The sequence below is a fragment of the Schistosoma haematobium genome, chromosome ZW, assembly GCF_000699445.3.
Source record: "Schistosoma haematobium chromosome ZW, whole genome shotgun sequence".
In the NCBI taxonomy this organism is placed as follows: Eukaryota; Metazoa; Platyhelminthes; class Trematoda; order Strigeidida; family Schistosomatidae; genus Schistosoma; species Schistosoma haematobium.
Genome location: NC_067195.1, coordinates 18,369,425 through 18,386,422, shown reverse-complemented (window position 1 = coordinate 18,386,422; position 16,998 = coordinate 18,369,425). Strand labels below are relative to the sequence as shown.

General features: G+C 31.5%; 1 protein-coding gene across 2 annotated transcripts in view; it reads right to left on the bottom strand.

Moving 5' to 3' along the window:
• ANK2_3 (Ankyrin-2) overlaps positions 1-16,998 on the bottom strand; it is a 105,663-nt gene that overhangs the window by 31,798 nt on the left and 56,867 nt on the right. Inside the window, exons 19-25 of one of the 2 annotated variants that reach the window (XM_051210588.1) lie at positions 8,057-8,136; positions 5,800-5,897; positions 4,578-4,763; positions 3,136-3,326; positions 1,718-2,252; positions 519-747; positions 182-384 (exon numbers count right to left, since the gene is read on the bottom strand). In XM_051210588.1, the coding sequence (XP_051070594.1) occupies positions 182-384; positions 519-747; positions 1,718-2,252; positions 3,136-3,326; positions 4,578-4,763; positions 5,800-5,897; positions 8,057-8,136 (1,522 nt within the window). Of the gene's footprint in view, positions 1-181; positions 385-518; positions 748-1,717; positions 2,253-3,135; positions 3,327-4,577; positions 4,764-5,799; positions 5,898-7,073; positions 9,308-16,998 lie in introns of those variants that run through there. The other variant, XM_051210586.1, reaches the window with a different exon arrangement.

Below are 16,998 nucleotides of genomic sequence, written 5' to 3'. Positions count from 1 at the left end.
CACATGGTAAATGTGTTTTACTTATGTCAATGAATTGAAGAGGATAAGTTATATATTAATGCACGAAACTATAAAAATGTCTAATTTGCAAAGCAATAAAATGACGAGTTAAAAACATGGCGATTTCCAGTGAGAAATACTAATTTGTGCAATAAACGAAAGTAAACAACAATTCATTTACCCAGCAGATTGTAGTACAGCTCGAGGATGACGCATAAACGCTAATTTTCCAACAGCCGGCTGTGATAAATCTTTCACACGTACAATCATATTCAAACGATTCTCACGGAACGCATGCATTCCCAATTGTAATTGTTCTTCAGTTTTAGCAACAGGTACTAAGTTACCAGCTGTTTCAATCCAATGTGGATGATCATCAAGAACCTATTATAAAGAACAATGTCAAAAAAAGAAAAGCAGTAATAATAACCAAACAATGAATCAACTAATAAGAAGTCAAAACATTCAAATGCATAACAAAAGTTTATTTAGATATCAAAATTCACTCAGTCATTTACCTCAATACATGGTCCAGTGGCTATTAGTTGAAATCCTTCTTGTAGTTCAAGTGTTTTCTCTGCCGAATCATCAGTAAGGCAAAGACAACGTAATTGAGCTTCTTCAGGATGAAATCTACGAGCATACACTATAAACTGCCCAATATAAGGCACTGCCAATGATTCATGATAAACACGACTGGCTAATTCAACAACTTCAGTAATATTAGGACAATCTACGAGCCACAATCTATATTTTTTTTAAAAAAAAGAAACATTTAGTAGATGAGATCACACAATGCTTCCATTAACACAAGATGAATAAATCATAAAAATCTATCTTTGAAAAAAATATGTTAATAATTATAGTTATGGATGACAAAGTAGGCTTGTAAAACTCTAATTAATGTATTTTAGAAATCGATTAGAAATGTAGTGATGATCAATCAATTGTTCCCTGAAAAAAGTTATCAAGACGGTGAATACACATGAGTTGTTAAAAGCCATATATGTCAGTTGACCGAAGCTAGCAACGCTACCATGAGTACTCGAACGAGATCAAAAAGGAAAATTTCAAAAATTGTAATCTTGCTAATTCCAAGGTGATTGGCTATACTACCAATGCAGCGTATGCTAGTTATGTCGACAAGCATAAGTAGTATGTAACACCAATCAGAAGTGGGATGCCTGGTAGCAGATGGGTGAGAAGAACAAATTGAAGGGGACGGGAATGTAAACAGAGAGTAATTGCAATAGCAATGAAGGAACGATGGAGTTTGAGACAATTGATAAGAGAAAGAACTCTGTAATTTTGTACCAAATAATAAATGGGTAGTCCCCACCAAGTCTTCGTTCACTACACTACCACTATTAATAATAATCAAACTTACCTCCATGGTTTAAATAATGTGTATACATTGTGAATGTTAGTTGTAATAATCTTGTTCGTAAGGTTGAATATACCGAATGTGATTGGAAACACAAGTGCTCAAACTATCAAGTCACCACATCTCAAAATGGAATGTGGCAGAAAAACCTAGACAATTAGTTTACAACTTTTACTGGACAGTACAAAATCATGGTAATATGCACTGTTATATTGGATTACGCATATTTGGGAAACCAATGAGGCAAGGTTATATATTGTATAATAGTCAATAATTTATTGAGTAGATGAATTTATGTACATATCCATTAATTTATTAAATTAAGTCAGTTACCTTGCAGATACTGTAGATGTAAATGAAACAGAAAGATCGTGTGCAGATAACGGAGAACTACCAGTAATATCCTCCCAAACAGCAGGTGATGTCCCACCCGTAATCGAGCACAGTAATCGAAGACTAGGTGAATCGATAGTTGAACGAGATTTAGTGTCAGCAACACCGCTAGAGGATGACATAGCTGTTTTTGGTAATGGTATAGTCAAGGTAATTGGTTTATGAAATTTACGTCTGCGTGGTTCAATTGTTACAATCGGTGATACAGAGACACGTGGACCAAGCATTCTTGTTACAAGCTCATGATCAACTGGATGTACTTGTAAACCAACACGTATACGTTTTTGTAAAGCACCTTGAGGAAAACGAACATGTACGTCTGGTACAACTGTAGATGTTAATGTACCACCTTCTGGACCAATTAAAATTAATTCTTGCTTGATACGTGTAATAAGTGCAAAATATTGTGGTAGATCATATGTTAAAATACGATGTATTGACTTAGCACGTAATTCTTCAAATGATCCAGCGTAATCTAAAATCAAATTTAATTGTATCATAAATAAAATGTGGAGAAAAGTTCGGATTAGTTTTAACCAAGTAAAATATGAAGTATTAGTGTATTAATGGGATCATGATGTCACTTGAAAAAAAGAAAAGTAAGACCGTGATACAAAGTAACGTCGACTAAATTACAATGAAACGATAAGATTAGACAAGATAAACAAATGAGTGTAATGACTAACACATATTACAATACTTGAAGGAAAGTACAACAGAATTGAGCTAACACGTTTGAAGTATAATAACGAATTTTCTGCTGCAACATTAACTCTGATATGTAGTATGAGAGTTTGAAACAGTTAAGGATATCACGTACATAGTCTAACTGTTGAATCAGAAAGGATATTTGAGAAATATTATTCACTTACTGTTATACTGTGTTTTACTTATGACTTGGTTAAGTACAAGTTCTGACTTCTTAACTGAGATGACTCAATTAATGCACGTAATCTAGTTGGCTTTAAGTTGTGCATAGTAATACATTAATAATAAAAAAAGGTTTGTTGCATTTAACTTCTGATTAACGATTGGGGAGACAGAGAAAGCGGTGTTTAAACCAGTAGGATCAAAGATTCATATTTTAGGTCATAAAGGTATAAACGAACCAGTAATTCGTGACCTTCATAATTTTGTGACCCAACTAAGTGGATATATAAAGAGGAATGAAGGTTATAAGACTGAGATAATGTTCCGATTCAGTTAATACTTAAACGTGATTGATACAATAGGCAAGTATAAAATGTGCCAAAAGTCACTTTAGTAGATATAGACTTAATGATTTCAGAATTGATTTGCTGTACCAATTACATGTAACGAATTTTTGAACAAAAAAACAACCTAACGAAAGAGTTTACCAAAATGTCCATTCAAAGTGTCTTGAACAGCTTGGTCTGTAGCATCCAATGGATGCTCCTTCCACGTTTCACCATTATCTGAACGGAGGATAACAATCTCACGATTTTTCCCATTTAAAAAAGCATAATGCGGTATTTCAAAGAGAATAGGTGAAGCGAATCGTATACCAGCGGGTCCGATTTCAAGTAACCTGCACGAAATAGATTAATAAATGAGGTTACAAAAAATAAATTTTTCTACACTTTAGTAGTGATGTCTGAAACAATCAGAAGTACTAATGATGTAATGCTAAAATACACAATGCAACAGCTGAGTATATATGATTTCCTAAAATGTTTTCACTGAGTCTAAATCCCGTTTAAGAACAAGCAAGTGGTTATCAGGACTCAGTAGCTAAGTGGATAATGTGATGGCATTTGAAGCAAACGGTACTAAATTAGAGTCTCGGAGTGAACATCAACTTTGAGATGCAGACACATCTGGCTGATGAGTCCCAAATATGACGAAACCCGCATCTTGGATTCCACTGCTAGCAGTTGTCCATCTTTGCTTACATTAATTGTGAATTAAGACAGTATCGAGGCAATACGCGCAGTATGCACTTATACCTTTCTAAGCAGATTAAGGAGTTGTGAATGTAGTAGTTTTGATAGTTGAATTAATGGGTCGATATAAGATAAACCATCATTGGAAACCTGGAAGCAGTGAACGACTGTTTCGTCCTAGTATGGGACACCTCGGCAGTGCACATCCATGACTCTGGACGCGCGATTCGAATACTTTTTCAAAGTAAAATGATTTTCGCGCTATGATAGGCGCACAACTGTAATCCGAAAAGTATGAAACTGACTGGAACAGTTTAGTTGTGATGTAAAAAGACATCCTAAAAAGTTGAAACTGACTCACAAAACATAACTGTGTTATTGGAGAAGTTAATCGATTTTAAATGAAGTACAAACTGGTGCGAACATATGTTAACGTCCACATATCAGAATAACGAGAGAGGAAATTAACAACATAAGAAAAAGAGGGCGAATTACAAGAAGACAAAATGGAGATCTAAATATCAGAAATATAATTCAAGTATTAAATATCAAAAGGTTAAAGTCAGTAACATCGACATATTTAGACAAAGAACGGCAACATACACAAAGTAACTATGATGTTAAGGATTTAGACAGATCAAACAAACAACATTTCTTACGTTAGCTATCTTCAAATAACTGTAATGAATATTATTTGAAGAAGGATTAGTATTTCAGTGGATTAAACTTGGAACTGAAAATTTTCACAATGTAGTAAAACTTGTCAATCAATAACAATAAACTATTTGAACCGAAAAAACCTTAATTGTAAAATTATTCATCCTTATATCCAAGTAATTGATAAGTAACTTGTTTATGTGAACACTGCTTTATTTCTACTAAAGAATAAAACTCACCGACAGGCTAAACCATCACCATCATTCATAATTGGTGGTGAATTCATGCGATCAGGATGAACTAGACGACAAACAATACGAAGTGGACCATTGATAACATTTGGAGGAATAAATATCCTAAGATCAGGATAACGTCTTGCTTGAATTAGACCTCCGCGAGCATCCGCAATGAATGAAACTAAAAATCTATTTGTCGTTTTTAATGTAAAGCAGTTTAAAAAAATGTAAATATGAAACAAATAATGATCATGTTGAACATAGTAAACAGATCAAAGATGTCCAATTTAAGAGTTAGAATGAATACTTCACATAAATCTCAATTAAATCTTAATAAGTATTGTAGTTTAACGGACAGACAAATACAGTTCAATTCATTTATTGGACAGGTTTATTCTCTTTGATAATTATTTAAAATTAACTTGTAATAGAATCAACAAACTTCTCGAACTATACACATCCGAGTATGAAATTGTCAGCTGAATTACGTACTGTACAGCTCTCTCTCTCTCTCTAATAAGAACTGTGAAGAACATATTTAAACTTTGTAAACATTACATAATAACTGCTTAGAATTTACTTTAATGGATCCAAATGACATCAGATTGGACGATCACAGACTCAATTTAGGCATAGTTAAATGTCTTAGTATAATTCTGGTGAATTCTTTCAAGTTAAACTATAATTCAAAGAAATTTTTGGCAAGAATTCTTTCAGACTACTAGCGAAACAAATGCTGCTGTTCGTAGTGTATATGGTTTACTAGGACTCGGAAGGAATTCATCAGAAAATTCTTCAGAAGCTTGGAAAAGACTGAAGATACTTAGTAAAATTAGCGTTCCGTAGAAACTTCCTCGATATATCTAAAACCAACGGACTATGTATCATATTCTTATTGGATGATTGCTGATTTAGTTATTGATTTCTCAGAATACCAATGTCACATATCAACCCGTAAATATCTTGGCGTTCTGCATCTAAACTAACCTTAGAAATAAACCTTATATAATTTTCGCCTTATGTCCTGTGTTCCAAACTAAAATGAAGATTTGTAAAGGAACTAGGAAGCGCTTAAAAAGTCAGTATCGAATGTTCAAGCACGGGATATATTCATGTCATTTGACTGACTCGACAGTTACGTAATATATAAACGACAAAAAAGTAAAGTATATTAAAAAAACTTTAGACATCTACATTATATATAACTAAACATTTGAAAATCTACCCTGTATTAATTGGCTTCTTAATAACCGCCATATTGTCTACTTCCAAATCCCAATCACCATCAGGTTGACCACTTTCTCCGAACATTTGAACTTCAGTCTAGAAACGAATTTTGTTTTGTTTCAAGAAGGAAAAAGATACAAATATCACGAAGCTCCTCTTCATTTATTCTATTTTACAGTTTCATTTAACAAATAAAACTATATATGGTGAAAAATTAATTGAATATCAAGATATCCTCAACAGTTAATACTGAAGAATGAATGAAAGTAAACTCTACAAATTCATATACAACTTTAATTTTTCTGTAAACAATCTATATGTTAGACAAACGATAATGATATTATTTTCAAATGAAAAATATACTTTGTTGGATGGATATTAAATTTTATATCTGTGATAAAATTGTTAGTAAGCTGAGGTAAATTTAGAAAAGTAAACCTTAGTCAGTCGCAACGTATAATCTGGTACGTATAGACATAGGTTCAAGTTGTCATATCTCATTAGATGGGACTGTTAGGGAGAATCCCAGAATAGTAAAGGAAGGAAAATAAGAGTGGTAACAGAAAAGATTAGATTTGGAAGATACCATTCAAGAAAATATAAATTAGTGAAATAAAAATATTATAAAGAATTCTTAGCTGTTATATATGCATAAATATTTTGTCCTGAATGAATGAGTAGAGTTGAACAGGAGTATCTGTTGTAATTTAAATCATGAACTGATCAATGTTAGACCACCATTAAAAACCTGGAAGCACTGGACGCTCGTATAGTCCTAGTATGAGACTACTTAGCAGTCTATATCAACGATCCTGCACGCGCTATTCGAACCCAAGGCATTCAACCTCGCGCGCGAACGCTTAACCTTTAAACCAATAACTCGGCATCCAACGGTGTTAACGGTTGTCCAGTGCTTCTAGTTTTTAAATGGTGGTTGAATATTGATCGGTTCATGATCTCAAATAAAACTCAACAACCTTCACGAATCTATAACTGAGAAGTGTTAGTATGAAATACTAATCAGAGTACTATGGAATATTTTGATGTACAAATGACAATAATCAACTTTTATTCTAAGCATATGACAGAAAATTGATGAATTTTCATGATATTAATCATAAAACTGAAAATAACTAGTTCTATTATGTTATGTTTATCATCAATAGTCCAATTAATCATGAAATCATTCATAGGATAAAAAAATATTACTATCATTCTCTTAATAATGAGATACTATCATTATCAATTAGTATAGTATAGTATATTATGGACGGACACAAACAAATCCTTTACATACAAATTATTGATATTAGCTTTCTTTCTCATTCTCTATAAACAAATATTTATTGTATGAGAACGGAAATAAACTTTATCTAAATGATTATATCGATATATTTTCAGCATTGTTTTCACGTGTAGGAAAAAAAAAGCATTGAAACAAAACAACTAAGTAGATAATATTTTAATTATTTAAGAAAACAACACTGATATTATACTACAAAAATAGAGATAGAATTCACAGAAAAGTCCAATTACGCACAAACAATCAGTCAGTTATAATTAGCGTAAAGACTAACAATAATGGGCAATGCTTCAAGTTCTTTTATTACATCAACACAGTAATCCAATTAAAAAACGACGAGTATCAAAGAAGTCAATTGACAGTGAAAAAGATTAAATATTGAACATATGACTCAAGAAACAACGAAAACATTTATAGAAAAGAATAGGGAAACTCAAGAAAAGGTGAGAATGCCTCGGCAGTCAATTTAGAGCTCTGTCACCGGACATTTTCAACTACAGGTCGAAGTTATCGTGTGGATCCTAGTCAGGCCAGCTATCAACTACTAATATGGCTCAATCAGAGAGCTCTTACTGACTGATGCTTTGTTTTGGTTTAGCCAGGTTTAGCTCTCTTACTCTATGAATAACTGCGCATCGCGGTAAGCAATGGTCGAACATATGTAACGTATATCTCAGACAACTCAGTCAGAGAAGATTTACAACCTCAGCAACTGGTCGCTAACCTTTCTTAGAACCTCATTCCAAACACATCATTGTTTACTCAATTGTTCCCTTCAATCGAGTAGTGTTTTAAAGACAACTGTAAGTAAATACATGCACGTCTCATACTTCCACATGCAAAGAGTAATACAGAGTAAACTGTTGAGTATTTTATTCGTTGCTTGATTAACAGACGGACTATTAAATAAAGTGAAAAGACATTAAACCGAAATTAACATTTACATACTTACATTTTGCACAGATTTTGGGGAGATAGTTTCCAAGACAGAACTAGTTTGAGTAGCGATAAATTCATTTGTATTCTCATCACCTGAAAATTGGGGTGGTCCCAGCAGCAAATAGAAGGAAATATTGATACGGTATGAACAATTCAAGTACTGAATTCAATAAGATATACAATACATGTATTAGATAATTAAAAAAACAAATCATTATACGATCATGCTAGCTTAATAGGTATATAAACGGACCAACAAGTACAAAAATTTGTAATTTGAAAATGTATAATTCACTTATCAATAGTTATAAATTGATAAACTGACATGAAATACATAAATATAAGTTATGTTGAACGACAGTTTATATGCACACATACATATATGCTGAAAAAAAGTCTAACTGATATCATTTTGTAGTTTATAGCTATCCAGTAATGAAAACCCACGTATGTCTATTAATAACAAAAGAGTTAGAATAATCCAAATCATACGTACACACAGCTATTACGCCTCATGCATTAGCTGTAGTATGGATGCTATTAAAGATATTATCTGATAGTCTTTATCCACAAAAGAGTCGAATGAAGCGTCCAAATCTTTGACGAGCTTAGTTGAAAAAAACAGCTATTACTTAGTTAGTGGAAACAACGATTATACAATGGTAGAAATAATATATTTGTAATAATCATATGACATAAAAGAGACACAAAACTAAAAATCTAATTGTATTTCAGGTTATTGTAGTCTTTTGGAATGGAAAAAACACACAAAAACAACATACATTAATGAATCATCATCAGAGATTGCACAGTGTACATGAATACATACATGGAATAAATAGAGGTTACTGGAAGTAAGTAGGTCATTCCACCTGGACTTATCAACAAATCATACAAACCATTTTGTTAGTCTAGTCGATGTTGACGAGAGTCAAAATGTGAGCTTCATTCGTAGTTTAAATCATTGAATAGAAAACCATTTGAACAGTACAAAATATTCATTTTTGTATTGTTTTTTTTTCTAAGTTTTACTCATTGATGTTTAGGACTGCAATTGATCAGTTTCTTGTCACCCCATTGTACAGGCTAGTGATTTTCTGGACTCAGTAGTTAAAAGGATAACGTGATGGCATTTGAACCGAACGACACTGGTTTCGAGTCTCGAAGTGAAGTAGGATGCAGGTACATCTAGCTAAAGACGAGTCCCAAATAGGACGAAAAACGCGTCTTGGATTGATTTCACTGCAAGCTACCATCCATTTTGCTTGTAGTACAAAATGTGTTAAATAGTTTAATATGAAAGTTATTTTTGAATTACTTTAAACAGTGTAATTAATTCATTTGGTTTTAGATTGCATTTAAACGAGAACAAAATTGTAATTAATATTTCATGGAATCATAGTAAAGTACTACATTTTAATAAAACACTAAACAATCATCATACTGTATACAAACATTTTTAGTGATGACACACAGAATAATAAACTTTTGATTGTTTCCTATTTGATGGAAAATTAGAAATTGGATAATGGACAGGTCAAAACTGTAACTAATAAGAATAATAATGGTGTTTATTGATTACAAACCATTTAAAGCATGAAAAAAGAAACCGCCGCTGACTAACGAGATTAATTTCGCTGAAGAATCAAAGTGAAAAACCATGTACACACATATATGCTAGTTGACATACAAACATAAACGCTTCTTTGATGTGTACTCTATCGTGTGAAATGCTGTTTTCTATTCACTCAGTAACAACTACCAATCAATACATAAATAAATAAGTGAACAATAAACAAAGAAAAGAGATTTCAAGAGAAACAGATTATTAATATCCTGTTGTTAAACACAACTATAAGAGTCATTAAATCAATTTTTCTGTTTTGGCACACAATCACTAACAATAATAATAATAATAATAATAATAATAAAAAGTACTAGAAATGTCATATGCAGATACAAAAATAAATAAACAGAAAAGTTAATTCGATGCAATGTTTATCCGTTCAAAATCACAATAAACTCTTACATGAAATGCACCAACATTGTTATTTGGTACATTAAAATTGTTATAAATATTAAAGAAATTATTATACAAGCACTTAATGGAGAAAAAAAGAAAGAACGAACCGAAACATAAATGGACAATTAATCAGGAAAAAAACATGCTAATACATTTTTTATATAATAATAATAACATCACGAAGCAAGCGCTAATTTGGAATCCTGAAGGGAAACGAAAAAGAGGAAGAACACAGAACACACTGTGCCAAGAATTGGAAGCAGACATCAAAAGGATGAACAGAAAATGGAAAGGATTGTCCAGGACAGAGTTCGATGAAGAATGATGGTGGGCGGTCTATGTTTCTCCATGGGGGTGGGTAACAGGAGTGAGTAAGTAATAATAATAAACATTTTCATAATAATAATAATCAATTCATTAAATGAGTTTAACTATGTTTGTAGATGATGTTTATATTGCAAACAGTGTAGTGGAATATTAGTTGTACATTTCATCTCATTACGAACTTGTAAAAATTATATTATATCATTATATTCCCACTGAAACAATACAGTTGACTAGTTTCAAATAGAACAAATCATGAGTGTCAGACTTAACTACTAAGAAAAAATCGAAAACATTTTACTAAAACATGTAACTGTAGACAACATTTAGACACCCTCTTGGTCTGCATATACTGTTGAATAAAAACAACACTTGATTTGCGTGTGGGCAGTGATACTGCCAGGGTGCCTAGACCGAAACAGATGGGGCAACAATTGGAGCCTTCGACCTAAAGGTCTGATCCACGAGGCAGTGTAGCAAAGTCAGGAGATGCAGTCCCGTGGTAGCCGGTGACCAATAATTGCTTTATACGTCATTTGTTCCCTCTGGATCCAGGAGCTCATGTGTACCATTGGTTTGGAAACAGGGTTTTAAAACTCAGGTGGATCTTCCAGATCCACTAACCTGGTTAAAGCACCGGACATTTGCTTTTCGTACTCTCAATTATGTAAACAACACCCTCGCCGCGAGAAGGCAGTGAGTAGGACTTCCGTGGCAGTGGGTGTATACGCGTGGTCATGTGAGAGTATTTCGGAAGGGAGAGAGGACTCGGCTGTACCAGAGCAATTTTGTAAACATTACCAAGTATAGTAAAATTAGGGTCATACCGTTAAGCACATAAAAACTGTGGTGTTAACTCGAGTATGGTTAAAGCTTCTACAATATAAGGCACGCTTGTATGTATATCTGTCAGATTACTTGACTAAATCTCGTAAATGAAGTCAAGCAAATTATCTAAACCTAAAATTCTTGGATGTGTTACATTTTGTATATAAAATAGAATTGATCCACTTTAATTTTTGGCTGAGTCACGATGAGATGTTTTTAAATGCAAAAAAATCAACTAAATCAGATGATGATGAAGAGTTGGTCGCTTGAAACCAAGCTAAAGTAGGCAAGCAGGCTCATCAAATTATTACTCTTAATCAAAAACGTCATATTGAGTCTCAAAAAACATTTGATCAATGTATCAAAGAAAGTTATTGATCGAATACCTTTTTCTCATTTTTATCAAGTATAGCCTATAGTTCGTGAAATAAATGGGAGTGAACTGTTGTACATAATGCTTATCTTTTAGAAAAGGATTTCTAAAAACTGGAAACTAGAGTCACCATTCACTTAAACCCGTTCCTCATTTTAAGTTGTAAATGTCAGCGAAACAAGAATACACCATTATTAAACGGACAACAGAAAAATCAGTGCAAAAAACAATTTTATTCACCTTTGCAAAATTCACGCCACTGTATTAAATCCTATAGTATGTTAAAATATATATACTGATAATGATCACTAATCAAATCATGTATATGTGCAGAAATACAACAAAATACAATAAAAAATCCCCAATAATTATAGATACAGAATAAAAGCAAGCATAAAGACGTCCTAATGAAATGGCACGAAATAATATGTAGAGTCATGAAAAAAACTGTTGCCTATAGTGAGGGAAACAATTTTTTCAATGATTCTACAACTAATCACATTCACGAAAATTTGGACTGAAGTAAATTTCTTGTGTAAAAACAGTCTGTTGATGCATGTTTATAGTATGATGACATTTTTAAGAAACAGAACCATTGCTGAAGAAATTTCACGCATTAGCCTTCAAGAATATTGTTTACAACAAGCACTACATTACAAGATAAAACTATCATATAATAGTTGAATTCATGAGACTATTGGTGGACACACATCGCTGAGGAGTTCCATACTTGGAAGAAACGGCCATCCAATACTTCCAGGTTTTCAATGGTGTTCTAGCTTAAATCAACTCATGCATCCTTTATTAAATAACTACAATCTTCACAAACTCCTATTCTGATAATAAAACTATCAATAAAAGTTTCACTTTACATGAAGCGTAAGGCCAATATTTTGTAAAATATATATACAAAAGCTGTTTGTCATTATTTGCACATCACTAACATAATATACGATACTATAAGTTTGAAAAACTCGACGTTCCTGAAAAGTTTAATAGACTATTCTTTCGAGAAAATGACTTCATATAATCAAGAAATTACAAAAACTTTAAGAAACACAACTTTTTATAATGAATATAACATGATTGGAATTTTTTGTATGAGTTGTATTAATACCTGATCAACTGAACTTATGTATGTAAAACTGAGTTGAAACAACTGATTAGATGATTGAAAGATTAATGCCATGCTCAGCAGACAATCATTCAACAAGTAATTAACAGCACCATTGAACAACACTCACAATAAAGCTCAGTATATAAATCACTAACATTGGAGATAAACACGAGAAATCATGTTTTTCATGCATACATTTGGAATCCTTATAACATTCAAATGGAACAATATGTGGTTAGATACAGCACATACAAAAATACATAAATATCCATGTATATCAAATGAATTTACACCAAGCAGTATATATATATTACACGAAAAGAAACAACGAAAATTTTACAATAGGATTAACATTGAAAGTGGTAGATCGCAATATAGTGCAATAAATCATACCCTTTTGACTAGTTATACGATCCGAAAGTGTACCTTGAGGACCTAGATTTGTGTATACAGTTTCAAGTTAAATAACAATTTAAAATGTTTATTTCTGAATATACAGTATATATATAAACTATTGGTGGGAAAAAACCCATTGGTGGTTGAAAGATTTTAAAAATATTCAACTTCAATTTAGAAAGGTATTCTTCAGATGTTCCGATTTTAAGACAAAAACATTACAATATATTATAGTACAATGTCATTGATTTTCATTTGGCCTTTCAACGCTTTTAAAAAAATCTCAAATAGGTTAGGTTAACCTCTTGCAAAATGATAACTCCAATTTACACAATAGAAAATTATCTATTCACAATTCACTAATCCACATTAATTCATGCCATAAAATATTATAATGCCCAAGGATAAGTGAGAAAAATAATTTATTCGTTATATGTTACAGTGAAAATGTTTGATACAGAGTAAACAACAATAAAATGTAGTCATTGACCTGTAACAAATTTAACTAAAATTATTTTAATTAATAAAATATGTTCTCGATATTATTTTAGGAAAAGGATGGAAAATCACTTGATCAGTGGAAGATGGGAGGGTTGATAGTGGACTAGAAGATGAAGAAAAAAAACCTGATAAGAAATGGAAGAACTGTTTTTAAAGTTATTTTATTTATTTAAACACATAAACATTGTTACAAGGAGGAACGAAATATATGTGCGTCACACAAATCATTCAATTTATGTAAGGGCCGAAATACTACCCGCGTGCCCAAACCGAAGCAAGTAGGTTTCTTAGGGGGACACTCCTCGAGTCGTTAACCTAGAGGTGTAATCCACATGCGGTAGAGTAACGTTATGAGATGCAGTCCCATGTTAACTGGTGTCCCACAATAATTTAGTGAATGAAATTCTAAACTGTCATATCATTGAATAAATCATCGTTGTAATTTAAGTTGTGTAAAAGAATAGGACAACAAAATTGTAAATTACATTATCATGATTTATTTAAGTTGGAATGTGAACACTAGTGCAAGTGATATGACATTTCATGAAATGAGTTATAAAAATAATCGGCTGGAGGTATTTAGTAAGTGGTTATCGATCTATATTTGGTAGCTAGTTGGCAGTCTTGTAATTTGTGAACAATATTTATTGATTCAATTCGCTAAACGCATCAAATATAAACTTTATGGAAGGCTAAAAAGCAATAAACATATGGCATTTTACAAAATATAGAAAGAGACGTGTTGCTATAGAATCCAGTAAAAATTCTTAATTTGAAGAATTCAACTCCTTTATATCAATATTCATAGTCAGGTTTTTAAAAAATGAGCAATCACTACAAATCGTTGAACTAGGAATACATTGAAAATTGACAAAATATTTTAGAATTTTGAGACTTTATGAACTCCAGAAAACTAGCGTAATTTGCTAAACTAAAAATAAAAAAAATTAGTAATTTGTTTGTGGTGTTTATCTCTATTCTTATTAAATTTGGTTGAAATATTTTGAAAAATAACAATAATATCAATAATAAAAGAACATGGTGCATTGTTTCGAAAGATATAAGATGACTAGAATTATTTTAAACTGAATACTTATGAGAAAAAACCGTTAATCTATTCAGAATGAGTAAAGAGATATCATAACAACGAGAAGATAGTAGCGAATTCACATATAGTCGTAGGAGGTAAGATCGAATAACAAAGTATTTAATTTCTTCAAAATGGAAAAAAAGGATTACTAACTTCATATTGACATGAAAAGGAAAACATTTACCAGATGAAATGTCAATTCTACACAGTTGAATTCATCTGTATTTATGCTAATTAAATAAAGTTAATAAATTGAAAACAACCACAGCGATTAGAAAAATTCGATTTATTTTGTTTTATCCAGAATCAATTATTTATGTTGTAAAAGAAGGGAAAAAAGGCATAAAAATTGATAACTTAAAAATAAAATGAAAAAAAATGTCTTAGTATTGAGCATTGAAGTAAAGCATTTAAGCGATTAAGTTAACCATTTACTTGTTACATTATTATGGAGCTTTCCTAATAAATTATTCAAATATAGTACTGAAATATACGCAAGTAAAATGAGTTTAGTTATGTACTCAATTTGTAATTTAAACAACTGTTTATTGTTCAACATAAATATCTGTAAAAAAAGAAAGCTAACAGGTATAATTCATTTATCAAATACAATACACTGTGAATCCCAGTTTTCGAATCATATCAAGTTTATGTAGGCGCTAATAACAGAACTATATTGTCCAAAAAATTGTAATAAGTCAAGCAGAGTTCGAACATTGAAAACTGAATTCTTCAACCTTAAATCACTAATATCATCATGGCATATCTGCAGTAGTACGTGTTAACGTACATATTATTAGAAGCAAAAGACGAACAATAGTTAAATAAACTTAAGTAATAATTAAAACATCGCACAATGTAACCGTTCTTAACTCTTTAAATGTGCTTATTTTTTACAACTATTTATATAAATCTTGCATCACAATAAAATACATTTGATAATTAATTTCGTATTAGAAACATGAAATGTGTAGTTAACATTGTACAGTCAAACACAATAACTCTGCCTTACGTGACCTATATATACTGATAAACTTGTGACACAATAATATATACACAAGAAAGAAAATATGTGAATGTATCAGTGATCATATGTACCAATTAAGTTTAAGCAAATATTAACACAGTTGTGGGTATTCACAAGGTCATCCATACTTTTTTCTATAATAAATCAATAGATTATGGCGTTCGTTGTATGTAGTCGTGCCAACTTGCTAACATAACTATATATATATATATATATATATATATATATATATATATATATATATATATATATATATATATATATATATATATATATATATATATATATATATATATATATATATATATATAATAATACAATGAAGATATACATCATATTAGTCAAATTGAGAATGAAATCGAAACTGGAATAAAAGTGTTTCATCAGTAAAAATACTGCTCTTACAATACTTAGGCACAGCTTTGGATATTTAAAATTTAAATATACATTAACAGTCAGTCCCAGTAAATTCTTCTGATACAGTTTGAACAGTTGTGTTACATATTTTTAACTAATTATATGTTCATCGTCATACCATCTAGTTAGTTAGCACACAAATGCCTTGTAACGACCGAGGGTGTTGAGAGTCCACTCCCCCACTCGAAATCGTCATATCAAGCCTAATCCTAATTTGTTTTCCCTTCTCATATTTTAACGACTTCTCCCAATTACACCATCTACTATTTCTAACTGTACGTTATTAAAAATAGAGGTGGATTACCAATTTTATTCAATATAATCACAACAGTGCTCATGCAATAAAAATGGAATCAAGCAGCATAGAAAAAACCCAGAGACTTATGATTCGTATGACGAATTACCTGTAATTAATTCATCAGTTGTATACGTAAACAGAGTATGCTGGAGAAAAACTAGCTAATCAATAGATAGCAATCACAATAAATAAGAGATCGGAAATACAGTTATTAATAGAAATCATGAACCGATCAATGTTAGATGACCATTGAAAACCTGGAAGCAGTGAACGGTACTGGGTTCGAGTCCAATGTGCAGTATTGTGGATAAACACTCATGAGGAGTCCTAAACTAGGATGAAACGCTCATCCAGTGCTTCCAGCTTTTTTATTGTGTTTAACATCGATCTGTTCATGATTTCTGTAGAATTCAACAATCTCTACAAATATTTTTAAGTTATCAGAAAAAGAACTTATAAATTACGACTTGTCGAATTTCGTATGTGGTTTTCGTCGCATAGAGAATTGCTTTCAACAAAAAACCCCCAATTGAACATGTGAAAATTGTTTATCTGAACTAA